The 25,241-nt window shown below is 46.4% G+C and overlaps 1 protein-coding gene across 4 annotated transcripts; it reads left to right on the top strand.

Annotated features, from left to right (window-relative positions):
* The first annotated feature begins 1,596 nt into the window (after nucleotides 1–1,596).
* LOC119806239 (cytochrome P450 4F6-like) lies at nucleotides 1,597–25,241 on the top strand. 4 transcript variants are annotated; one of them, XR_005284187.1, is made up of 15 exons: nucleotides 1,597–1,730; nucleotides 2,058–2,256; nucleotides 8,747–8,891; nucleotides 10,973–11,026; nucleotides 11,116–11,243; nucleotides 12,139–12,260; nucleotides 15,185–15,455; nucleotides 15,789–15,855; nucleotides 16,022–16,151; nucleotides 18,894–19,027; nucleotides 19,117–19,181; nucleotides 19,341–19,423; nucleotides 19,799–20,211; nucleotides 20,321–20,389; nucleotides 24,906–25,241. XR_005284187.1 is itself a non-coding variant. In XM_038317840.1 (13 exons), exons 2-13 carry the CDS (start codon nucleotides 2,059–2,061, stop codon nucleotides 19,974–19,976), a joined length of 1,575 nt encoding a protein of 524 aa, XP_038173768.1. In that variant the 5' UTR covers nucleotides 1,597–1,730; nucleotide 2,058; the 3' UTR covers nucleotides 19,977–20,922. The 4 variants fall into 4 exon arrangements, 1 of the variants encoding a protein (XP_038173768.1); XR_005284185.1 differs by having other exon boundaries at nucleotides 19,799–20,389; XR_005284186.1 differs by lacking the exon at nucleotides 24,906–25,241 and having other exon boundaries at nucleotides 20,321–20,922.

Here is a 25,241-nt window from a genome sequence, read left to right as displayed (position 1 = left end):
ACTGCGGAACAGAGGATGGGGTTACCTACATTCAAGGTGACTCTTCAAATCTCAGCCAAACCTTTCTGGAATCATTATAGACACACCCAGATGTGTGCTTCCATGGCAATTCTAAATCAAGGAGACAATTTAGGTTTACCACCAATTCAGATGCTCTGTGTGATGGTTAGTGCTCATTGATAATGTCCAGACTCACCTAGGAGGTGGGCCTTGGGCATGCTTCTGGTCTGGCCTCAGGCTGCTGAGAAGAATGGGTATTTTGCTGTGTTCGCACAGAATGTTCTGCAAATGTCTGTTAGGCCCATGTGATCAGTGGTGCCACTTAATTCCGACACTGGTAAGAACGCAATGTTAGGCCATCCGTGGTGGCGTATGCCTTTCATTCCAGCCCTCAGGAGGTAAAGGCTGTTACCCACCAAGCCATCTCACTCTCCCCGGAAACACATCTCCCTATTGCTTCACTCTAAAGTTGTACCAGTCCTTTGTGGTGAGGAATTTCTTGGTGGCAAAAACAGATGTTTCCAGATGTTTGCTCCAATTTACTAGCCTGTGCCTTTGAGGGCAGAATTGAGACCAGTGACATTCAGAGTTGTTATTAAAAGGTATATGTTAATTCCTGCCATTTTATTGTGTGTTTTTCCCCTTTCTCCCTTTCTTAAATATTATTCTAGCTTGTTTTATTTTTCCTGGGCCTTGTGGACTGTTTTTTTTCCTCTTCAGTCTGAAGGGTGCCGTCAGGCATCTTCCATAGAGCTGGCTCTGTGCTCATACATTCCTTTAGTCTATTTTTACCCCGGAAAGTTTTCACTTTTCTTCCATTATGACAGATAGATTTGCTGGGTGCAGTGCTCTGGGTTGGCAGTTGTTATCTTTCAGGACTTTAAATAGATTACTGCACACCCTCGGGCTTTTACTCTTTCAGTTGAATGGATAATGGTGTTGTTCTGACAGCCTGCCTTAAATGTAAATCAGTTTTGTTCTTTCAGCTCTCAATACGTTGTGGGGGACCCAGAGCCCATACCCAGTTCTCTCTTCTCCCGCCTGTATTCCCACCTGTTTTCCTGCCTCTCCCGCCTGTATTCCCTGCCTCTCCCGCCTGTATTCCCTGCCCCGCCAGACAACTCCAGGTTGACCCCTCCCATCTGCTTCCTATCTGAACTCTGGCTCCTCCGCTGGGAGTTTTAGTTTCAGAATCAGTCCCACTCTGACCCAGTAGGGCTAAATTCTTTGTTTCTGGAAGTCTTGTCTCCACTCAGAACTTGGATTACTTGGAGGCTGGGCTTGAATTCTTGCAGGCTGTGCAGCTGGTGGGCAGAGGCTCCAAGTTTCTCGGTTCTGCACTGAGAAATGCTGCCCTACTGTTCCCCAGCCTGCTGTGCCGAGGGCTTGTGGGGCTTGTGGAGGGAGGGAGAGGTTGGAAACTTTGGCTCTAAGACATCTTTGTCCTGGCTGAGATACCAGGTTCTCAGAACCTGCAGCCTGCCTGGGAAGGTCACTCTAAATCCGCTTCGGGTTGGCTCCGCCCCCTCATTTTGGCCTCTTGCCGGGTCTGGGAGGAGACAGCCAGGCCCGGGATTGATTGGCTCAGCTCAGCCGAGATCATCAGTCCACACACACACACACACACACACACACACACACACACACACACACAGTCCGAAGCCAGAAACTTAAGCATTTCCGGAGAAGAAGAGAGGAGGTCCCCTGTGACTCTTTGCTCCAGAGAGAAGGTGTCAGGCTTGGGGACACAGGGAAGGGACTGAATAGAGGAAGCTCTGTCTACAGCCAGGGTGGCTCCAGGGAGCCCGCTGCTTCTGGAGGTCCATGGTTTCCCAGTTACTACGACACTTCTCAGTGCTTCAGTCTGGGCCAGTCTAAACTCTAGACAGTTCCCAACTACCTGTCGCTTTTCTCGTCCCCCTCTCTCACTGTCTCTCCCCTGCATTGCCCCGGGTGTCTCTTCTCCTTTATCTGTTTCAGTCCTGCCCAGTGACCCAGGCGGCTCACCTCTGTTTCCTGGACCTCAGAATTTCACGCTCTGCTTATCTGCCCTGCAGGATGCTACAGCTGAGCTTGTCCTGGCTGGGACTGGGACCCGTGGCTGCCTCCCCATGGCATCTTCTGCTGCTGGGTGGAGCCTCCTGGTGCCTGGTCCGAATTCTGGTCTGGATCTATACCTTCTATGAGAACTACTGCCGGCTCCGCTGCTTCCCACAGCCCCCTTCGGGGCACTGGTTTTGGGGTCACATGGGCATGGTGAGTATGGCGGCAGGTGGGTCTGGGTTGTCAGGAGGAATGTGTTCTCACAGGGTCAGGAACGGTTCTTAGGAATCTGGAGGTCATGAGAGGGCTAGGGGCCGACAACAGTAGTAGTGAGGGAGGCCGAGGGGTCCCTCTCTACTCACACACAAAGCAGATCCTCTCTTTGCCTCTGTCCACACTGTGTCTGAAGCTTTCTTCTTCTTCTTCTTCTTCTTCTTCTTCTTCTTCTTCTTCTTCTTCTTCTTCTTCTTCTTCTTCTTCGTCTTCGTCTTCGTCTTCGTCTTCGTCTTCGTCTTCGTCTTCGTCTTCGTCTTCGTCTTCCTCCTCCTCCTCCTCCTCTTCCTCCTCCTCCTCCTCCTTCTTCCTCCTCCTCCTCCTTCTTCCTCCTCCTCCTCCTTCTCCTCTTCCTTCTCTTTTGACCTTTCTAATCCCTAGCTAACTTTGGGCCACATTCTCATCAGGTCTCATGGTCTGAGGCTTCTTCCTGTCATTTGTCCAGTCCTGCTTTATATTGTAGTTAGAGGCACCCAAGACAGGTTGCGTAGGACTGAGCCCCTACCCCCACTGTTGGGCTTGTGGCCTTCTAGTGGACCGCATGAGATAGGACCCTTCCTGGCCCATCTCCGCTGTCCTCAGGCCAGTGCCTATACCTCGGAAAGATGCCTTTTGCCCTGTGGGAATGAGGTATTATCCTTCTACCTCCACCTGGAGGACCTTGAATGTCAGAAGAGAGATCTCCCCTCTCCAACAATTCAGGTTCTGTCCTTCCTTCCTTATCTAGCTCTCTGTTCTCTAAGTGTGTCAGAGGCCTCCATTGCCGAGCTGTGTCATAGTTGAACACTCTGTTTTCCTTTGTGGGGTCAAGATGAAACACGGAATGGCCCAGGTTTCCTATGAAAGGGTTCCATCACTATCCCAACCACTTCTTCTTTTCCCCTGTGACCTCTTCCATAATGGCTACACTTTCTGGGAATGGTTTCTTAGTCTCATATCTGTGCCCCTTGCTCCATGGCTTCCAATGCCAGAGCCACACTTAGATTTCAGTGTCACCACCTCCAGTGGCATTGATTCAAGTGTGGCTTTTCTCTCACCTCTCACCGTGACCCTCTTTCCTTCTAGCTTCCCTGTCTGCCTTCCCTTATCTCATATCTCCTCAGGACTTCCTCCCCTCTATCTCCCAATCCAGAAACTTTCCTTCAATCCCTCTGTACTAGGCAGGGTTTTCCCAGATGAATAGAACCATATATATATATATATATCACATATTTACATTACTAGAATGGTGTGCACCAATAGGGGCTGGGAAGTCCAGTCATGACTCTCTGCATGTTGGAGAGACTGAGGACCCAGTAGGTGCTCAGACCATGAACTTTAGCAGTTCCAGTCTGGTGCTGAAAACCTGCAAGATTCCGGGAGCGTTTCTGATCTCCCATCAGAAGCTGAGTTCTGATGAAGAAGAGACGTAGTCACCACCAGGAAGTGAAGGCCCAGGGATCAAGCAGCAGGTTTTCCCTCAGACCTTAAATCCGGGCCACCTGTCAGAAGGCAGTGTCTACTCTCAGGGGTGGTCTTCTCCCCTCGCTTCATCTTTCCAGGTAATTCCCTCACAGACTAGCCCAGAGGATCATCTCTTAGTTAATTCTAGATCTTGCCGTGTTGACAGTGAAGATTAGCTATCTGAAAGTCAACCTGTTGTCAACCTGACACCCAATCATATCTCTTGTGTCATGCTTAGTTATTGAATGAAGATAATAAAGTCTCAGTTCCACCCACCATCATCCAAGCACCACACTCACAAAGGAATATACTATTATTTCCCCAGAACAGATGGCAAAGTCCCATGAGGAATGGCTAACTACTGATATTATTTCAACCAACGTGTTGCACGGTAAAGTAATAGGAGAGAAAACATAAGTATCTGTGTATTTGCGCATAAACATATCCTTAACAAAATAGGACAGAAACAGTCATGATAATTATAGCCATTGCTTCTGTAACTGATTATATGGTCTTAGTTGGTATTCATTGCTGCTCTCCTTTACTACCCATTCTGTATTTCCTCTACCCTCAGCAAACATCTCATAAGGTCTTGGCTCTTTATCTGGAGAGGTGATCCATATCTTCATCCTCGAAGAACTATTACCGTCCTGCCCAGACTGGGTTGTTGGAGCTTTCCATTGACCTTAACCACAGGACATAGTAACACCAAGAGATGCTCTAAAAGCTCTCCATCAGTCTGGACATACTCTTCCTCCTATTGTGGATAAGCATCTTACCCACTTTGCCTCTGGAAGTCTGGATCAGTTGCTTCTGCTAACACCATCACACATATCTTAGCCTGTTGATTCAAGGAATAAGGAACCCAATTTGGCCAAAGGGGAGGATTAGCTTCTGAGTCAATGGATAGTTATCACATATCTTGGTAGAAGCAGCCTCCCATCTGGAACTAAGTCTTATAAGTTAGCAGAGAAAAAGGTTGTGTAAACAAGGAAGACAAAGTTTTGCTAGAGCACTACTAGAAGTGGCCAGGCTTCTCATTTCCACCTCTTGCTTGATTCCTGAATTTTAAATCCTGGTTATAGGAGAAACAATGCCGTGTATTGGACACAGATTCACTGCATATTTAGTTTTCTGGAAAACTTGTGCAGCTGTCCAAGGTATTTCTGCCGATTTCACTGTAGTTGTACCCTTACAAGGCCATTCTACCCTTCTTTCAAGCCATCTGCTTCAGGATGGTGGGTGATGGTAAGACCACTGAATTCCACGATCATGAGCCCACTGCCTCACTTCTGTGACTAGGAAGTGAGCTCCTTTGTTAGCAGCCTATGATGGTAGTCAAGCCATTCTGTAAGTGAATAGGTGGTAGTTTTGGCAGAAGCATTACATGCAGGAAAGGAAAATTCATAATCAGAGTAAGTATTTCAGTACGGACAAAGCACTGTCTGTTCCATGATGGTAGTAGTCCAGGGTAGTCAGCTTTCTCAGGTCGCTGGCTGATCTCAGAGAATGGAGTTATATTGGAATCTCAGTGTTGGTCTCTGCTGCTGGCAGATCTGGCACTCAGAGGCAACCAGAAGCAAGTCAGCCTTGCTGAGTGGAAGCCTGTTTTGTTGAGCCCATGTATAACTCCCATTGATGCCACCTTGACCACCTTGGTTGTGGACCCATTGGTCAGTGTCAGGGACAGCTGGGGAAAGCTGTTAGCTACTATCAGCTGTACAAGTCACCCTATGAACTTAATTACTGAAGCCTTTCTCTGCTGAGATCACCTTTTGCTGAACTGTTATATGGGACACAAGTATCTTTACACCCTTTGCCCATTTGGAGAGATGTACCATATGCCTTTTCCTAAAACGTGTTTCCATTTTTTAAACACACCCCTTTAAAGAACCCTGCCATGCAGCCAAACTATTGGCCACAGCCCAAGAAGCTGTATATAATCATATGTGTGACCATCTCCCTTTCCCAGCAGAAACATATGACTGCATACACTGTAGATTTCCCGTCACCAGTGTCCTTCAGGGTTGACATAGAGAGGCTGTCATACTGCAGCTGTCCACTTTTGGGAGGTGCCAGTGTAGCATGTGGAAACATCTGTCAAGTGCCTAGTCTTGTGCTCAACAGATCATAGGGCACTCTTCGTGAAGCTGTAGGTGCACGTTTAGGAACAGAAAGGGTTGTAAAAGGAGTAGGAGCCATAGGTGTTTTGGCATCTTCTTTAGTAATTTGCTGTGCTTTCATTACCTGTGTAGGTTCAGTCTCTCTCTCTCTCTCTCTCTCTCTCTCTCTCTCTCTCTCTCTCTCTCACACACACACACACACACACACACCACACACACAACAACACACACACACCACACACACACCACACACACACCACTTCCATTTGATGATGGGTTACTGCTGTGGCTGTTATCTTGTAAAAGATGGAACACTCACCCCCAGTTCTCTGCTTACTGGGGTCATGTAGATAAATCTAGATTGATCTAGGGTTGACTTACTGGAATGACTCTCCACTAGAAGGAGCTGGGTAGGCCAGCCATGGCTGTCTGCACACCAGACAGGCTGAAAGCCCAGTAGCTGCTTAGTTCACAAAGCTGGGTGCCTCAGCAGCAGTCCAGATCTGCCTCAAAAAAGCAAGCAAACAAACAAAAGAGATTCTCTCTTAGGCTTTAATGATTCTGGGAGAGTTGCTGGTCCACACTGAAATTCAAGATGCTGCAGTGTGATGTCGAAGAACAGACACACTCACCATGAAGGCAGTTAAGTCATTTCTTTTCCCCTTTGGACCATTTTGTATCTGGGGTACTTGGTGGAAAGTGCTTCCCTCTCTGAGGAAGAATCTTTTCTCAGCTAATTCCTCCTGGAAACAGGTCTCCAGACTCACCCAGAGAAACAGCTCTTAGTTAATTCCAGATTCTGCCAAGTTGGAAATCAAGAGTAGCCACCTCAGTCTCCAGAGCTGAGCCGGCGCAGATTCCTATCAGGAGTCATGGTCTGCAGTTCCTGCCAATCCTTTCCCTTGACAGTCACTGGGAAAACCTTGGACCTGGATGAACTCAACCACTCATCATGTTTTCTGATGTCTTGATCACAGTGATGATGGACAGTTGGGTGACGTGTAAGCTCCCATCCATCCAGCCACCATCCCTCTTTTGTTCTCCAGCCTGCTCATTCTGTCATAGCCTCATGACATGGGCAGATTCTTCAGACGCTGCCCTCTCTCTCTCTGGCTGCTCCTTATTCTTGTCACCTTGTCATTTCCAGGTCCTCAAATCCTGGCCCCATGGAATCTTTCCACTGCTCTCCACTGCTCTGTCTCTATTTTTCTTCCAAGAATATCTTTTCATTGTTCTAGGATGAGACTTCCTTGGTCTCCCCTGATTTCCCTGTGGCCCCCTGTGTCCACTTTTGAGTCCTCCCTCCCCTGAACTTTGTACATCGGATCTTTCCCTATCTTCTCCCTTCTCTTTCCCAAGGCTGCTTCCTTACATGGGGATCCAGCATCTAAGCTGGCTGTCAGTTCTCTCCTGAACGGAGTTATTTCTTTCCCCTGGGACAGGGTTTCTCTGTGTAGCCCTGGCTGTCATGGAACTTACTCCGTAAACTAGGCTGGCCTTAATCTCACAGAGATTCACCTGCCTCTGCCTCCTGAGTGCTAGGATTAATTCTAATCCTATTTTCCTTTTGAACTAACAACCAAGACTATAGGTGTCTCTAAGTATTCTTTGCTTCAGAACTGCAGAGGGACTTGGCCAATGCTGGGGAAAATTAGCTGAGTTCACTCTGAGTTTATATGAATTGTAAGGAGAGAAGGGGAAGATATCAGAAGAATCAGATGTAAAAAAAATCTAATAAAGACACATGAAGAGGCATACAGAGGCAAAGGGGAGAGAGAGAGAGAGAGAGAGAGAGAGAGAGAGAGAGAGAGAGAGAGAGAGAGAGAGAGAGAGAGAGAACAAAAGAGAGCCAGAATGATACAGATACACAGAGTTACACAAAGTGGGACAGATAATTGGTGGTGAAATATATATACAGATACACTCATAAATTTAATTATATCTAAGATATTTTACCTCTCTATCAGTTATCTATTATGTATTCCTATTCCCTTTACTTATCTATTAAGTATCATATCTATAAATCATTTGTGTATCCATACTTATCCATCAACTATCTATCTATCTATCTATCTATCTATCTATCTATCTATCTATCTATCTATCTATCTATCTATCTACCTACCTACCTATCCATCCAAGAAACACAGAGAGGTTGAAGAGATGGCTCAGTGGCTAAGAACCGTTGCTGTTCTTGCAGAGAAGCTGGCTTCAGACCTAGCCCCCATATCAGGCAGTTGGCATCTGCCTGAAACTACATTTCCAGTTGTTCCAACACCTTCTTCTGGTTCACATGGGCACCTGCATAAAATATGTAGCTATATACAAATATACAAATAATAAACCAATAAATCTTAAGAAACAAGACAAGCTAGGTAGTGGTGGTGCACCTTTCATCCCAGCACTCAGGAGACAGAGACAGGCAGAATTTTATGAGTTTGAGGCCAGCCTGGTCTAAAAAGTGAGTTCCAGGACAGCAAAGGCTACACAGAGAACCTTCTCTTGAAAAACAAAATAAAAAATAAAAAAGAGAGGAGAATAAGGCTTCAGAGAGAGAGAGAGAGAGAGAGAGAGAGAGAGAGAGAGAGAGAGAGAGAGAGAGAGAGAGAGAGAGAGAGAGATACAGAGACAGAGACAGAGAAAGACACACAGAGCTATGTATATAAATGTAATAGATGCATATAGAGACGTAAATTTAAAAAAAAGATGCACACAATTTAACCCAGGTTTCTAGGGTGATTTAGCAAGAGCCATAGCTGAATGAACCAATGAGAAGTCTGAGAGTGGTGTGTGATTTGATTGGCAAGAAAATGTGACTATCTGAGTCCCCCATCAAGACTAACCTTCGCCTTCTCCATCCCCAGGTCAAGAGCGATGAGGAAGGCATGCAGCTGATGACTAAACTGGGCCACTACTACCCTGATGTCCACCTCTTTTGGTTTGGGGCCTTCTACCCCATCCTGAGGCTCACCCACCCCAAGTTCATTGCTCCCGTGCTCCAGGCCCCAGGTATTTTCCCCAGGATTCAATTACTGGTCTGTTCTCTTCCTTTTCTCCCAGCCTTTCCATCTGTGCACAGGCCAGGTGGGCAGGAGAGAGTGAGCCATGTCTAATAGAAGCTACAACCCTGCTGCTAACCTGGCTGACCCTGGACAAGGCTTTTGGTTCCTTTAGATCCTGAGTTCTGTTAAGTGAGTGATGGAATTTTAACCCAGTGTTGTCTTAGGAAAGAAGGAAGATCTACTGGCTGGAGGTGTAGCTTTGTAGTGGGGCGCTTCTCTGCAATGTAGAGCCTTAGGCTGCATGCCTAGGAACTGAAATTAAACAAACAAACAACAACAAAAGACAACTAAAGAAATTTGTTGGCAGAAAAATCCAGGGAGAATGCTCTTTAAGCACATCTGGGTTCAGGTCTCAAACATGCTGCAGAATCTTTATCTCTTGGTTCCATCTTCCTCTGGGATGATTTCACACTCATCTGGGGAAAGGTGACCCCTAATGGCTCAACCCCTTGAAAAAAATCCCTGTGGGTCCAGGATGAGTTCTGGGACTCCCTTAACTTTGCCTCATTTGGGTGACAGGACAGATTCTTCATCCCCCTCTGTGACTTGATTGTCTCGTACTATTTTAGACATAAAATGACGAATAACAAGAGTGAATTTTTTTTGTTGGATTGGGTTTCTCTGTTGTAGTCCTAGCTGTCGTGGAACTCACTCTGTAGATGAGGCTGTCTTTGAACACAAAGAGATGTGCTTGCCTCTGCCTTCCAAGTTCTGGGATTAAAGGCTAGAAGGCCTTTTGCATTCTTAGGGTACGATCTTTCCCTACTTTTTGATCCTTGACAAAACATCTCTAGGAAAGAAATAAAATAAAAATATGAAGATCTGCTATGTGTAGCGTGCACCCCTTTGAGGCCAGTGGTAGGGAGGCAGAGACTGGTAGATCTCTGTGTGTTCAAGTTCCATGGGTCTACAAATTTATTTTTCACAAACAGATAAACAAATCCATTTAATGGCCATTTGTCATAGGATTCAGAATACAGCATGGACACACACCATTGCAAGCACTCATTATTTTTATGGGGTCATTAGCATAATCAGGTCAATTTATCAGGATACTTCTCAAGAGGCTATTGCCAGGAATGGAGGCTATGACTGCCCTTCTAACAGAGATCTGACACCGATCAGATAGACCAGAACCGAACAGAGCAGAAGGGTTTAGAGCTCAGGAAAATGATGCCCAAAGAGGCACACAGCCCACCAGGGATTCCACCCACCTGAGTTTAGTGTCTTACAGTTGCTTCAGCCACTTCTGATAAAAGGGACCTTAAATTGGAAAGTGACTCAGGAGGGAGAGAGGGTGGGTTGAGTACTTCAGGAGATCTGGATGGGTTCAGCTGTGTGTGGCTGGCCCTGGAGCTGCTTGATGGCTGCGGGGGGGACAGTGGCAGCTCTTGGAAGGGAGCACATGGAGCCAGCATCCTGTGGTCTTTGAGGATAGGGGAGCCTTTAGCTCTAAATACTCAATGCTTAGCCTGGTATAAAGGAGGATACATGAAAATTATGGGGCATGTTTAGGTCACATTTGGAGTGTGAATGGGACACATTTAAATCCTATCTGGGGTTATCTAAAGGGCACAATTAGATCATGTCAGACTGTTGTATTCCAATGCTAAACCATACTGTATCATCTCAGGCAAGATCAAATATGTTGTGTTCCTGTGTCCCTGTCTTACCTGCAGGATGTGTCAGGACATGTCAGAGAGCTGACATAGACAGTGTGTCCCAGGTCTCTGTAAAGGCACAGAAGGGTGTTGTACTGGGGTTCAGATGTGGAGTATGTGCTGGACTATGTAGCAGCCGTGTTGGGGCATGCTGTGCCCTGTCAGGCTGTTGTTGGCTCTCCCTGCTACTGCAGCCTGGTCTAGCCTCGTCTCAGCTCCTTCCTACTCCTAGTTTCCTTTGTCCCTTTCCCCTTCCTGCCTTGCTGGACTTGGAGGGGAAGTACACAGCCCTGGGACTGAGAGTTCCCACCCACTCCCGAAGTTCACATTTGATTTCTCCATGGCCCGTGATTGTCCATCACGGCAGCTGCAGTGGCTCCTAAGGAAATGACTTTCTATGGTTTCCTGAAGCCATGGCTGGGTGAGTACCTCAAGGTCAGGGTCAGGAGACATCCCTGTGGGCCAAGAGAAAGGTGCCACCCTTGCTTACTGCCATGGCTGCCCTCCTAGGGGATGGGCTGTTGGTGAGCACTGGAGAGAAATGGAGCCACCAACGCCGCCTGCTGACACCTGCATTCCACTTTGACATCCTGAAGCCCTATGTGAAGGTTTTTAATGAGAGTGTGAACATCATGCATGTAAGTTTGCTAAGTTTGCGTGTATTTGTATGGGATAGTTTTCTTTAAGATTAAATATTTTAAAATTATATATATATATATATATATATATATATATATATATATATATAGTATTGGTGTTTTGCCTGCCTGTATGACCATAGATTCCTAGTGCTTGTAAAGTCCAGAAGAGGGCGCTGGAAATCCTACAACTGGAGTTACAGACAGTTGTGCGTCACTATATAGGTACTGAGAGTCAAACCTGGATCCTCTGTAAGAGCAACAAGTGCTCTTAACTTCTGATCCACCTCTTCAGCCCCGTGTGGGGTAATTTCAGTAGGCACACACCGGTTGACATTTATGGAGTACCTCCTATCCATCCGCAATATTATGCCAGTTCCATGATCTATGTTGTCTGTTGTAATTCCTGCACCATCCTGAGGCGACTGTGACAGTTACATCATAGATTAGGTAACTGGGGCCATACGGTTCCAGGTTCATCAGCAGTAAGTGTGAGTGGTGGAATGTGGCTTATGGGACAACAGATGCAGTCAAATTAATTGTTGCTGAAGGCTTTAACAGGTGGGAACCAGGAGAGGGAAATATGCTGAGCAGAGGCACACAAGCATCAGACTTGAACTCAGGGTTTCTAACTCCCAGCGTGTCTTCTTTTCTTCCACCCACGTCTGGCTTATTATGGAGGCAGAGGACCAAGTGCTTGCTCTCTCTCTCTCTCTCTCTCTCTCTCTCTCTCTCTCTCTCTCTCTCTCCCCTCTCCTCTCCTCTCCCCCACCCTCTCTCTCTTTCTCTGAGTGTGTGTGTGTGTGTGTGTGTGTGTGTGTGTGTGTGTGTGTATGTGTGACATTAGGGAGGGGCGCAGGAACCAATGCCTTGTTCTGCTTCCTTCTCTGGCCAGGCCAAGTGGCAGCACCTGACCGCCAAGGGCAGTGCCCGTCTGGACATGTTTGAACACATCAGCCTCATGACCTTGGACAGTCTGCAGAAATGTGTCTTCAGCTTAGACAGCAACTGTCAGGAGTGAGTCACTGTCTTTGTCTGGGTACCTGAGCTGTAGACCAAGGCAGGAGGGTGGGGAGAGAAGACTGGCCAGAGGGAACAGAGGGGACTCCCGGGAGGATGTGGGTCATAATAGGCATTGAAGGATGATGAAGAGAAAGAGTCGGTGTTGCTCTTTCAGGGAGGTAAGATTACCTGGATAAATGTAAGGTATGGCTAAGCAGTAAATGAAGCAAGCAAAGCTGGGCAGTGGTGGCGCATGCCTTTAATCCCAGCACTTGGGAGGCAGAGGCAGGTGGATCTCTGTGAGTTTGAGGTTAGTCTAGTATACGGGACAGGCTCCAAAACTACACAGAGAAACCCTCTCTCAAAAAACCAAACCAAACAGAAAGAAAGAAAGAAAGAAAGAAAGAAAGAAAGAAAGAAAGAAAGAAAATCAGTCAATCAATCAATCAGGCAAGGGGGGGTTCTCTTGTCAATATCTGAGTGAAACAATTGAAGAAGGAAAGGCTGATGTCGGCTCCCAGTTTCAAAGATTTCAGTCCATTCTGGTGGGTGGGGCAGGGCATCATGGAGCCCCTTCAATTACGAAGGCCAAGAAGTGGAGAGGGAGAGGTAGTCTGTCTTAGCAAGCTTCCCCCTCTGTTTTCTGTTCTTCTTTCTGGGACCCTATCCTGTGGGACAAGACTGTCCATATCGGGGTGAGCTTTTGCCCCCTCAGCCAGTGCTCTGGGGGAACACCCTTATAGACGAACCCAGGGATGTGCTTTATGAGGGCTAGGGATGGGGCTCGGTCAGTGATGTGCTTGCCACGCAAGGCCACAGATTTGAGTTCTGATCTCAAGCTCCCCAAGCCAGTGTGATTGATATCTGCGATCCTGTGCTGGAGGGAGCTTTAGACAGGGGAAATAACTGGAGCTCATCAGCTAGCAGAGTCAATGAGCTTCCCATTCAGTGAGAAATCCTTTCTCAGAAATCAAGGTGGAGCTGCATGCTGGTGGCGCACACCTTTAATCCCTGCACTCTGGAAGCAGAGACAGGCGGATCTCTGTGAGTTCAAGGCCATTGTGGTCTACAGAGTGAGTTCCAGGACAGGCTTCAAAACTCCCTGTCTCGAAAAACCAGACTAAACCAAAACAACAACAACAATAACAACAAAAACTCAAGGTGGAGTGCAATTGAAGAAGATATCTGAGGGCAACCTCCGGACTCCACATGCATGTGCACATATGTGTATCAGCACATGTAAATGAGACAACTACATGGGCATGTACATATAAGACATGTGTGAGTGTGTGTGCATGTATGTGTACATGTGCACACACATGCGTGCACGCACACACTGAAAATAAGTGATTTGATCTAAGCACTTCTTAATTTAATCAAGCTGATAGTCAAGGTTAATAATCACAAGGAGTCTACAAAGAGAGTTACAAGACAGCTAGGGCTATTCAGAGAGACCCCATCTTGAAACTTGCCCCCCTGAAATGAAAAAACAACTCCCCCAATCATGGGGAGTTAACAATGCCCCTCCCCTGTCGCCTTTCTGCGTCACTTGCCTTTCTGTTGCTGTTATAAAACGCTATGGTCTTTTAGAAGGAACAGTATATTTTGGATGACCGTTCTGATAGGGAAGTCCATAATGCAAGGGAGGCATGGTAGCTGGAGCAGGAAACTGCCCCAGCACGGTTCAGCAGCTGCACCCAAGGAGCAAGGAGCACAGACTGGAAGTGGGGCAAGAATATAGATTCTCAAAGTTTATGCCACCAACAAGGCTTTCATCCTAAAAGTTCCATAAGCTCTTCCGAAGTGCCACCAACTGGGGACCAAGTGTTTTAATACATGAGCCTCTGGGATACACACTTCTCCTCAAACTTCCTTCCTTCCTCCCTCCCTCCCTCCCTCCCTCCCTCCCTCCCTCCCTCCCTTCCTTCCTTCCTTCCTTCCTTCCTTCCTTCTTCCTTCCCTCCCTGTTGAAGGAACGGTGGGGCTGCGTCCCACCACCCGCCGCCGGCTAGCTTTACACCCGAAATAATTACACGGAAACTGTATTCTTTTAAACACTGTCTGGCCCATTATCTGTAGCCTCTTATTGGTTAATTTTCACATCTTTCTTTAACCCATATTTAGTAATCCGTGTAGCACCACGAGGTGGATCGCTTACCAGGAGAGGTCTTAGCCTGGGGTCCATCTCAGAGAGGAGAATCATGGCGACTCACTATGGTGACTGCCTGAAGCTTCTCCCAACTCTCCCAGAATTCTGTTCTGTCTATTCCGCCTACCTAATTTTCTGTTCTCTTAAGGGGCCAAGGCAGTTTTCTTTATTAATAATGAAAGTAACACATAAACACTCCTCCATCACCTCCCTCTCTCCTTCCTGTCTTCTTTCCTTTCCTTTCTTAATGGTATCTTCCTATGTTGTCTAGGCCAGCTCGGAATTGAACAGGTACTTCAGGCTGAACTTGAACTCGTGATCCTCCTGCCTCCCTCTCCTGGGTGCTGGGATTGCAGTCAGAAGCCACCATGTCCATCTAGGGGGCAGATCTTAAGGATGTCGTATACCCAGAAAGAAGGGCATTAACTCCTCTCTGAGTTTTCCAAGCAGTCATGGAAGTCATAGTCACAGCTGAGACCAGACAATTGACCCAGTAGAGGAATGTCATGTAGACACAGGATGGAAGGGATCTGAAGAGGAGGATGTGAACTTGATTGCAAGAAATCAGGAAAGAAAAGATGGAGCAGATGCTGAGTTAAAGAATGGTGGGAACAACTATATCTACCTTAGAGTCCTAGTGGGCCAGGCTACTCATGGGGAATAGAGAGCAGGAGAGGTATGCCTGGCTAGAGCCCTTTTCTGGATAAATTATGCTTCTGTGACTCTGGCTGAAACTTCTCTGGGGTTTCATGTGTGTTACGTTGCTTTCTATCTCTGGCCTGCCCTGCAGGTCTCCCAGTGAATACATTGCTGCCATTTTGGAGCTTAGCTCTCTAATAATGAAACGGCACTTCCAGCCCATCCTCTATGTGGATTTCCTGTACTACCTCACTGCTGATGGGCGGCGCTTCCGCAAGGCCTGTGACCTGGTGCACAACTTCACAGATGCTGTCATCAGGGAGAGACGCCGCACCCTCTCCAGCCAAAGTGTTGATGAATCTGTGAAGGCCAAGACTAAGTCTAAGACTTTGGACTTCATTGATGTGCTCTTGCTGGCCAAGGTGGGCTTTTGTGAATCTCAACTGAGAACTTAACCAAGAACCTTGACATTAAATGTTAGATAGAAGTTGGACTTGATCAAGAGGGTATTTGGGGAAACGATAGATAGTGTTTATAATAAGTAAGGGCAGGATACAGAGACATTTTAGAAGTGCTTCTGTTGAGCGTTGTGTGGAAGGAGTGGACAATAGCAGGAAACCAAGGAGGGAAGTGTGGGACAGACTCTGGAAAGGACAGGGAAGGCATTCTGTGTGCACAAGGGGACAAGAACCTGTCTCAGGTCAGCGTCACTTCTCAGACATGGAATGAGTTGAGGGTACTAGTTTTGTTTTCAGGATGAACATGGAGAGGAGCTGTCTGATGAGGCCATCAGAGCAGAAGCTGACACCTTCATGTTTGGAGGTGAGGATCCCTGTGTAGGTCTACAGTGAAGGTAAGAGTCTATCAATCCCAATTAGGTGTTGTGAGGAGACACCAGATCCCTCCATTCCACCATCCACCCTCCCCTCCCCTTTCCTCGAGGTGCTAAACCAACCCAGACACTCAGACCTTCCTGTGTGCCCCTCAGGTCACGACACCACTGCCAGTGGGCTCTCCTGGACCCTGTACAACCTGGCGAGGCACCCAGAATACCAGGAGCGCTGCCGGCAAGAGGTACAGGAGCTGCTGAGGGACCGAGAACCCGAGGAGATGGAATGGTGAGCGCAGGTTCAATGCCATGAATACAGTTATGCACTAGAATGGTAGTTGCTATTTTTGACTTGTACAATCTCACTGATTTATTTATCTGTGTGTGACTGTGATGGGGTTATGCATGTGCCAAGAACACATGTGGAGGTCAGAGGACAACTTTCAGGAGTGGATCTGTCCTTCTACCATGTGGGTTCTAGGGACCGAATTTGGGTGGTCAGGATCAACAACAAGTGTCTCTGAGGAGTCACCTCCATGGCTCTACTTTTAATTTTTTTGTCTAGTTATAAGCTGGCCTGGAACTCACTGTGCTCTTCTCCTGTGTCTCCCTCTTAGGATCACATGAGCAGCTTGGCCATCGCTTGTTAAATCTCTACTATCTGACCCCTGAGAATTCCTAGATCATAGCCTCTACTCTTCTCTTGGGTTATGTGTCCTTTGTTTGTTGATTTGAATCACTCTCTTACACACACATACATACATATACACAGCATACACACTCACCCCCTCACACACTCACACACATATGCAGTCGCACACATTCACACCCCCCACACTCACACTCACACACATGCTCACACACACACTCACTCACACACATTCATCCACATTCACACTCACACACCCACTCACCCACTCACCCACTCACACACAATTCATCCACATACACACTCTCACAGACACTCACACACAATTCACCCACATACACACTCACCCCTCACACTCACACACAAACACATGCTCACACATATGTCATTGTAACAGGCAGACAGGATTGTAGGCATGCCTGAATCATTCCTTTGAATACTATTCATGGTATCTCATGTATATAGATTCTTCAGTTTTATGAATAATATACCGCCCTTTCCTTCTGGTCTTTCAGTTCAAGCTTTTGGAGTTTTAAGAATTCTTGGAGTTCTGTTATGAGAATGTCCCTTATGCTGTCTTACTTGGACTTTGTAGATTTTTCATTCTCCTTAATCAGTCCAGTAAGGGGTGGGGCACATGGAGAAGAGGGTACAAAATTGCAGTTAGTCGGGGACACTCCCCACTCTAGCCGTGTTTGAGTTAGCAATAACCTGCTGTGTGTTTATTCTTGCCCCAAATCTTGGAATGCTAGATGTGATTAACAAACGTTATAGGCCCAGTTTTTCAGATGCAGTGGAAAATCCATGCTCTAGTCAGAATAGGCAAGCTTTTATTTTTTACTTATTCGCTTTTAAAAAGATTTATTTTTATTTATGTCCGGGTGTGGGTATGTACACATGAGTGTGTATGCCCCTCAAAAACCAAAAGGGTTCAGGTCCTCTGGAGATGGAGTAATTGGTGGTTGTGAGCTTCCCTGTGTAGATGCTAGGAAGTGAGATTGGTTCCTCTAGAATAGTGGCGAGCACCCTTAACCTTGCGGAGACACAGCCTCCTAAAGCTAAGGCTGGCTTTTAATTCAATGGGTAGCCTAAACTGGCTTTAACATTTTAATCCTCCTGCCTCCAACTACTAAATCTTGAGTGCCTCCATTTAATTTCTAAAGGTCTTTCACATAAGTGTATGTGATAATTTTTTTTGGCAAAGATACCTTTTGATAAGTATGTTTTTCTTAGAAATGTTTCTAAAATATTAAGTAAATTTTCCCACTTTTTCTTTTTTGTTTTGATTTTCTAATGTTTTAATCTTTGACTCAGGGTCAAGGGTAGTGGCTCACTCCTCTTCTCTCAGCATTGATGAGGCAGAGGCAGGAGGATCAGTTCAAAGCCATCCTCTGCGTTATAGGAGTTCAAGGCCAGCATGAGCTATATGGAGACCCTGTTACAACAACAACAACAACAACAACAACAAAACAATGTATATCCAGGTGTGGTAGCACAAGTCTTTTAAGTCCAACCCTTGGGAAGCAGAGGCAGGTGTATCTCTGAGTTTGAGGCCAGCCTGGTTCACAGGGAGTTCTAGGGTAGCCAAGGCTACTTAGTGACACCTTGTCTGAAAAACTAAGTAAAATCTATAAAACAGGGCAGGGGAGATGGCCCAATGGGTAATGTACTTGCTGCTAGCATGAGAACTTCAGTTTGGATTCCCAGAATCCGCGTGAAAGGCTCAGGGAACGGGAGATCAGATTGTGTTGGACAGCCAGTCTAACCTAACCATCCAGTTCTTACATGCAGGGAGAGACACACTATCTCAAAACAGAAAATATAGAAGGATAGAGGAAGATGCCCAAATGTGACCTCTGACCTACAAACACACACACACACACACACACACACACAAATAAACATCATAAAATGAGCAAGTATGTTTATCTTAACTTTGTTATAGGACTAATAATCACAGGGAGGCAGTAGAAATTTCAGCAAATGGCAGTGAGGCTGGTCAGTACCATGTATACCGTTTACACACACTCTCTCTCTCTCTCTCTCTCTCTCTCTCTCTCTCTCTCTCTCTCTCTGTGTGTGTGTGTGTGTGTGTGTGTGTACATGTAGTACACGGTACATGTGTGGAGGTTGGAAGACAATCCTCAAGAGCTCGTTTTCTCCTATTACCCTGTGTGGTCTCGGTACTGAATTCAGGCCGTGAAGCGTGGGTGCTAACCCTCCAAGGCCACGCCATCTAGCAGGCCTGGCATTGTTTTTACTCCCTGGATAATTGTGTGTTGTTTCTTTAGGGACGACCTGGCCCAGCTGCCCTTCCTGACTATGTGCATCAAGGCCTGGCATTGTTTTTACTCCCTGGATAATTGTGTGTTGTTTCTTTAGGGACGACCTGGCCCAACTGCCCTTCCTGACTATGTGCATCAAGGAGAGTCTGCGACTGCATCCCCCGGTCATCTCCATCTCTCGGTGCTGCACCCAGGACATTGTGCTGCCAGATGGCCGGGTCATCCCTAAAGGTGTGGGCTGTATTGGAGGGGTGGAGTGGCTCCTGGTAGTCCCCAGTAGCAGGGTTGACTTCCTCCTCACTGCAGCTTCTTGTCCAAAGGGAACGACTGTATCATCAGCATCTTCGGGGTTCATCACAACCCTTCAGTCTGGACAGACCCCGAGGTGCGACTCCCCCCTCAATTCTGGGGCCTGGGGGAGGGGCAAGGCTCGTACCTGGGAATCCAGAACTGTCACTCTTCTGTCACCATATCTATCTTTTCTGGGGCTGGCTGGGTGTGCAGAAGGACATGGCCCATCAGTTTAGTCTTGCTTGGTCCGTAGGTCTATGACCCCTTCCGCTTTGACCCAGAAAACCCTCAGAAGAGGTCACCTCTGGCTTTTATTCCCTTTTCTGCTGGACCCAGGTGAGAGCGATAGTGACCAGGAGCTGGCAGCGCGGGTCGGGGGGTGGGGGGTGGGGGTGGGATGGGGGTTTAAGGGGGTGGATGGGAAGTCGGGATGGTTCTGGGTCTCCTTCCGGCCCTCTGCTCCGTGTGTGTGCAAAGGTCTAGAGAGCCAGGATTGGAAGGAGGAGGCTCTGTGCTCAGAGCTTCGCCCTGGTCTATCTTGGGCGCGGAATCTGAGTGAACTTCGGGTATGCGAATATACACACGGGGTCCCAGGAGCGTCACTGCCACTCCTGCCCCCCCAGGTTGCCCAGGCGCAACCGGGACTTGGCCAACACTGAGGGCTGGTTGGGTCCCAGTGTATTCAGAGTCCCCCACCCCGCCCTCCCGCAGGAACTGCATAGGACAGACTTTCGCCATGAGCGAGATGAAGGTGGCGCTGGCGCTCACACTGCTGCGCTTCCGCCTCCTGCCCAACGACAAGGAGCCGCGCCGGCAGCCGGAGCTGATCCTGCGCGCGGAGGGCGGGCTGTGGCTGCGGGTGGAGCCGCTGAGCACCGAATCTCAGTGACTGGGCCTGGGTGCCCCACTCACTTTCCTCGGAGAATCCGGAATAAGCAGCGGAGCCTCACCGAGAGCCAGCAGGCGGCGCTGCAGGATAGTAGAGAACAACCGGCGGCTTGGATGAGATAGGATGAAATAAGGTTTCCTCTTGGGTCATCCACAGGACCTGCAGCTGAAGGGAGTCACCCAAGCTCAAGCCCAGACTTTATTATGGCGATAGAGCCACCATAGATGTTTGAGCTGTGAGTTCCTGGACATCCAGGGCTATGTAAAGAAACCTTGTCTCACCCCACTCCCCAAAAGCGCAAGGGGGAGCATTACTCATAACTAATAGGGTCTTGGACTTTGCAGGTGACCTTTGGGTTTGACTCCCTTGGAAATGTTCTGAGTGCAACCATTGACTTCGAGGGAGAGTACCCAGTAGGTATTTTGGAAGACTTTGGGGTGGACTATTTCAGTGACTGATAATTGTGTAATTTCCGGTTACCATACTCTAATGATTTCCATAGTTTTATAGTGTATCTTAAAAGGATAATGGGAATCCTGCAACTGTATTTTCATTTTTGAGTAATTTTTGGATCTCCTATGCCATTTGTGTTTTCATATAAACTTCAAAACCAATGCATTTACTCATACAAAGAATCCTGCTGTGATTTTGAGTTTTCAGTAAATTAAAGGATCAGGCTGAGGAGAATCACCATCTTACCATTACTGAGCCATCCTATCCATGAATATTGTATAATTCTGCATACAATACTGAATTATCCTGGATTTCTTTCATCCAGTGTCTTGAAGTTCTCATCACAGATATGCCACATATATTTTGTTCAAGTTTTACCTGAGTAAAATTTCATAGCGTATATTCAATAATGATTCTTGAAATAATTATTTACTAGTTATTGTTATACATAGAAGAAATTGGAATACTTTTTAAAAAATGATTTACTTATTTATTTTATGTATATGAGTATTTTGTCTGCATACACCAGAAGAGGGAGTTGGATCCCATATACTTATAGACAACTGTCTATAACTGTAATGTGGGACTCGGGACCTCTGGAAGAGCAGTCAGTGCTCTCTTAATCACAAAGTCATCCCTTCATGCCTTTCTTTCTTTCTTTCTTTCTTTCTTTCTTTCTTTCTTTCTTTCTTTCTTCTTTTCTCCCTTCCTTCCCGCCTTCCCTCCCTCCTTCTGTTCTGTCTTTTTTTGTAACCCTGACTGTCCTGGAACTCACTTTGTAAACCAGGCTGCTCTTGAACTCACAGAGATCCTCCTGCTTCTGCCTTCCGAGTGCTGTAATTAAAGGTGTGCACCCACATTGCCCAGCTTCCCTCTTTTTTTCCTAAAGTGGAATATAATAAATATTTAGACTTGCAGATGTTTCGGTATTCCAATTCATGTTGTACTCACTTCCCTCTCTTACTCCAACTTCTTTGCAATTTAAAAACCATTTTTAGCCCATAAGTAATACACAAAGAAGCTTGATGCGTGGGTAACCACAGTGTGCTGAGCACTGCATAGAATAGATTTTTGTGCATTGTCTAGGTATCATTGCTATCAGAATACAAATAATGGCATGTCCTTAATCATAAAACCTTTTCCCTTGACCCTTCCTTCTTTCCTTCCTTCCTTCCTTCCTTCCTTCCTTCCTTCTTTCTTTCTTTCTTTCTTTCTTTCTTTCTTTCTTGAGTTCTTTCTTTCAGATGTATTTATGTAGCCAGGAGGTGGTGGCGCAGGCCTTTCATCCCAGCACTCGGGAGGCAGAGGCAGGCAGATCTCTGTGAGTTCAAGGTCAGCCTGACCTACAAGAGTTAATTCCAGCCCTGAAAGGGCTTTGAGATTTTGCCCAAGGTCATGACGGTCAATGAATGAGTGGGGAGATGTTCTGTGGGTCCTTGACGCTGTACTACAGCTGCCCGTTTAGTTGTGAAAGTTTAGCCAGGCTTTCTGTATTGGCTGTTGGGGGCATGCTGGTCTCCTCTACTGGATAGAAAGGGGACAAGTTCTAGTGTTCTGCGGGTCTGGTGTCTCTAGTTTAGCGTAATATACCCGAGAGACTGTGGGTGTGTTTGACTGTGTGTGAGTTTAAGTAAAGACAGACTCTAAAAAGAAATTCCACACTAGCTCAGAATTGAGTATAATAAAGGGTTATTTATTTAGGGGTAGACTACAGATCACTGTCCTCTGTTTGAACGGGGAACAGCAACCAGTCCCACAGCCGGAAGAGAGGGCAACCGTGTAATTACATCGGCATTGGCATTTATAGTATAGGAGGCCATGCCCAAGTGGGCGGGTAACTTAAAAGCTACTGGCTGTAGGAATTCCTACAGCATTTAAGTGTGCAAGTATATGCATGCACATGTGCACTTCATTATGTACTAAATGTGTTTTTACACAGTATTGGTGTCTGAGCATGTGTGTGAGAATGAGTGTATTTGTATTAGAATCATTGAGTGATTAAATTGTCCACGCAGCTGTGCTCACGATCAGTGCCACAGCTCTCTACCTAGGCTCTAAGCTCGAACCTTTTAGTTCAGGGACCACACTCCAGAGGGACCCTGGAGCTATATTATTGTGTCCTGATCACCAAGGAGGGATTTGAACCCAGAGGGTAAATCACTTGTTCAAGCCACACATAGCTGGTGAGTGGCAGAGCCCAGCTTTGACCTTGGTCTGTCTGATCCCAAGCCAGACGGTCAGTGCTTTCCCAACAGCCTGCTGAGGGTCAGAGAACTCATGAGGGGTGCTTATAGTAGTGAGTTCCTTGACTGTGTGCCAAAGGACCCCAAGCATCATCATTCTGTCATGAAGAGGGTGTCAAATACATGCTCTTTGCTGACCATGTGTTAAGGGATATTGTGAGCTTTCTTGTTCTCTGTTAAGTGTCGGAACTTGCTTGTACATGCAAGAATGTACACTTTGGGCAGGGCTCAGCAGGACTGGCTTTCTGTACTTTATTGAACATTATCTAAGGTAGCTCTTCTCAGAGGGGAGCCATTTTGGCTGACTCTCATGATAGATAAATGACTGAGGATGAGCTTTTCTGTCCTTTCTGATAGGGACTCTCTATAGGATGCTTGGTCTTCCCTTTAACATATATGGTGGATACAGAGGAAATTGTACTCCCTTTATGCGTGAACTCATCAGTCCAAGAAGTCATGGACTCAAGGAAAGAAGTATTTGGTTTCATCCCCGAATCAGTCAATGCTCTTCACAGAAACAGAAAATCAATCTCTCATTCTCCTCCCTCTTCCCCCTGTGAGTGTGTGTACCCAGGGAGGCCGAGGCACCAGATACCCCAAAGGATGGAGTTTTACAGACAGTTGTGAGCTACCTGGTGTGCCTTCCGGGAACCACACTAATGGTCTTTGCAAGAGTAGCACATGTCCTTAACCTCTGAGTGAGTCAGCCCATTTTTTGTTGTTTTTTTCTTTTCCATATAAAATTTTCTAATATGGGTATCTACTTCTGCAGAGAGTCCTGATGTGATTTTAAGTATTTAACTTGTTGAAAATTTTTGTGTCTATCTGAGAGTGTTTGTTCATGCATGCAGCTATGAATTTGTGAGTGTGGAGGTCAGAGAACAATATGGATTGGTCCCTACTTTCCCACGTTTGAGGCAGGTTCTCTTGAGCAACTAGAACAGTCGTTACAAACCTGTGGGGTCTCGACCCCTTTAGGGTTGCCTTATACCATCAGAAAACACAGATATTTACATTATGATTCATAACAGTAGCAAAATTATAGATGTAAAGTAGCAATGAAAATAATGTTATGGTTGGGGTTAGCACAGCATGAGGAACTGTATGACAGGGCACAGCGTTAGGAAAGTTGAGAAGCACTGATCTAGAGATTCTCCTGTCTCCAGTTCCCAACTACCTGCAGGGGTACAGTAGGAATTGCAAACACCCCACCTCTGTCCTACAAGCTCTAATTTTGACCTCAATGCTAAATGCATCTATTCAGTTTCTAAACCTGCCATCGTTGAAAACAATTCCAACACTATTCAAAAGTCTTAAGTTCACAGTTTCTTATGAGATGTGAGCAGAGTTCTTAATTGTGAGGTCCTATAAGAAACATTCAACAAGCAAAAAAAAAACCCACCTACTAATATATTTCTAATATATATAGGACAGAATAAACATCTCAGTCTAAGATGGAATAATATGGGCATAGAAAAGAAGAATAAGAAAAGAACAAGCAAAAGCAAAGACCGAAACGAATCAAGCAAACAACAACAAAACATAGCCGCTCCATCTCCAACATCTGGGGCTCCTGATAGGATCATTTCTGCTCCAACAGCCATTGGCAGCCTTGTCCCTTTAGCAATCTCTGGCAGCAAATGGAATCTTTTTTTGAGTCTGTTCCACTATGTGCCTAAAGCATTCTACAGCCTCTCCCAATATACCGGGGTCTTTGTATCAACTAAGCATTCAAATTCTCAGCAATATGCACCAGACTGTCGAGGCCTTTCTAAAACACATTGCCAGGCTTCAGCGGCTTTCTGGTAACCTAGTGCAAGCCTACAAGCCCCCCATCAATCTCATGTTTCATGCTCAGAGAACCAGTACTATATGTGATGTTGTTGACAGGTTCTGCTGACTCTAATGGCCTTTGTGTCCCGGGAAAACAATTCCCTAGGTGACCACTTCTCATCAGGGAACCCTGTCAGCAGCATTCTTAGTCCAGAATCCCTCCTTTCAAATATATTTTTATTGTTTCAAGTGGAGCCATCAGTGACTGGGGTCTGGCCTTCAGGGCACCTGCCTTCTGTCCCAGGCAGGACAGGTTTCTCTTTAATGGGTTAATCTGAGTATCACAGCTGTTTTCTCTTCTCCCTCCTTGTCTGCCATGTCAAACACTCTCACACTCCTTTCTGTACAGACTTCATGTTTTCATGTCTTTCTCTTCTGTTCACTGTGCTCTTTATCACAGGAGACCTGGATAAGAGCAGTGAGCAGTAACCATGGCACAGCCTGAGTGAAGCCAATCTTCAGATTTCCTCAGCCAACCAAATTAGCCCATGAATTTTGAATCCAGCTTCACTCAAGTTCTCGGAACACGAGCAGACTGAAGCCAGTGGATGCCTTGTGGCCCTCGGAATTTTACCTAAATCACACCATCATTGTTCATATTTCTGTCAGTAATGTGGTGCCCTTAACACTAATCAGTGTTATGGGTATGACGTCATTTAGAGAGTCACCAGCCTGACCATGAATACATTTTAACAAGTAAGAGGCTTTATTAAGCATTGGCCAGGTCCATACCTGA

The sequence above is a fragment of the Arvicola amphibius genome, chromosome 2, assembly GCF_903992535.2.
Source record: "Arvicola amphibius chromosome 2, mArvAmp1.2, whole genome shotgun sequence".
In the NCBI taxonomy this organism is placed as follows: domain Eukaryota; kingdom Metazoa; phylum Chordata; class Mammalia; order Rodentia; family Cricetidae; genus Arvicola; species Arvicola amphibius.
Note: the sequence above shows the minus strand (reverse complement) of the source record. Positions and strands in the feature narration are given on the sequence as shown.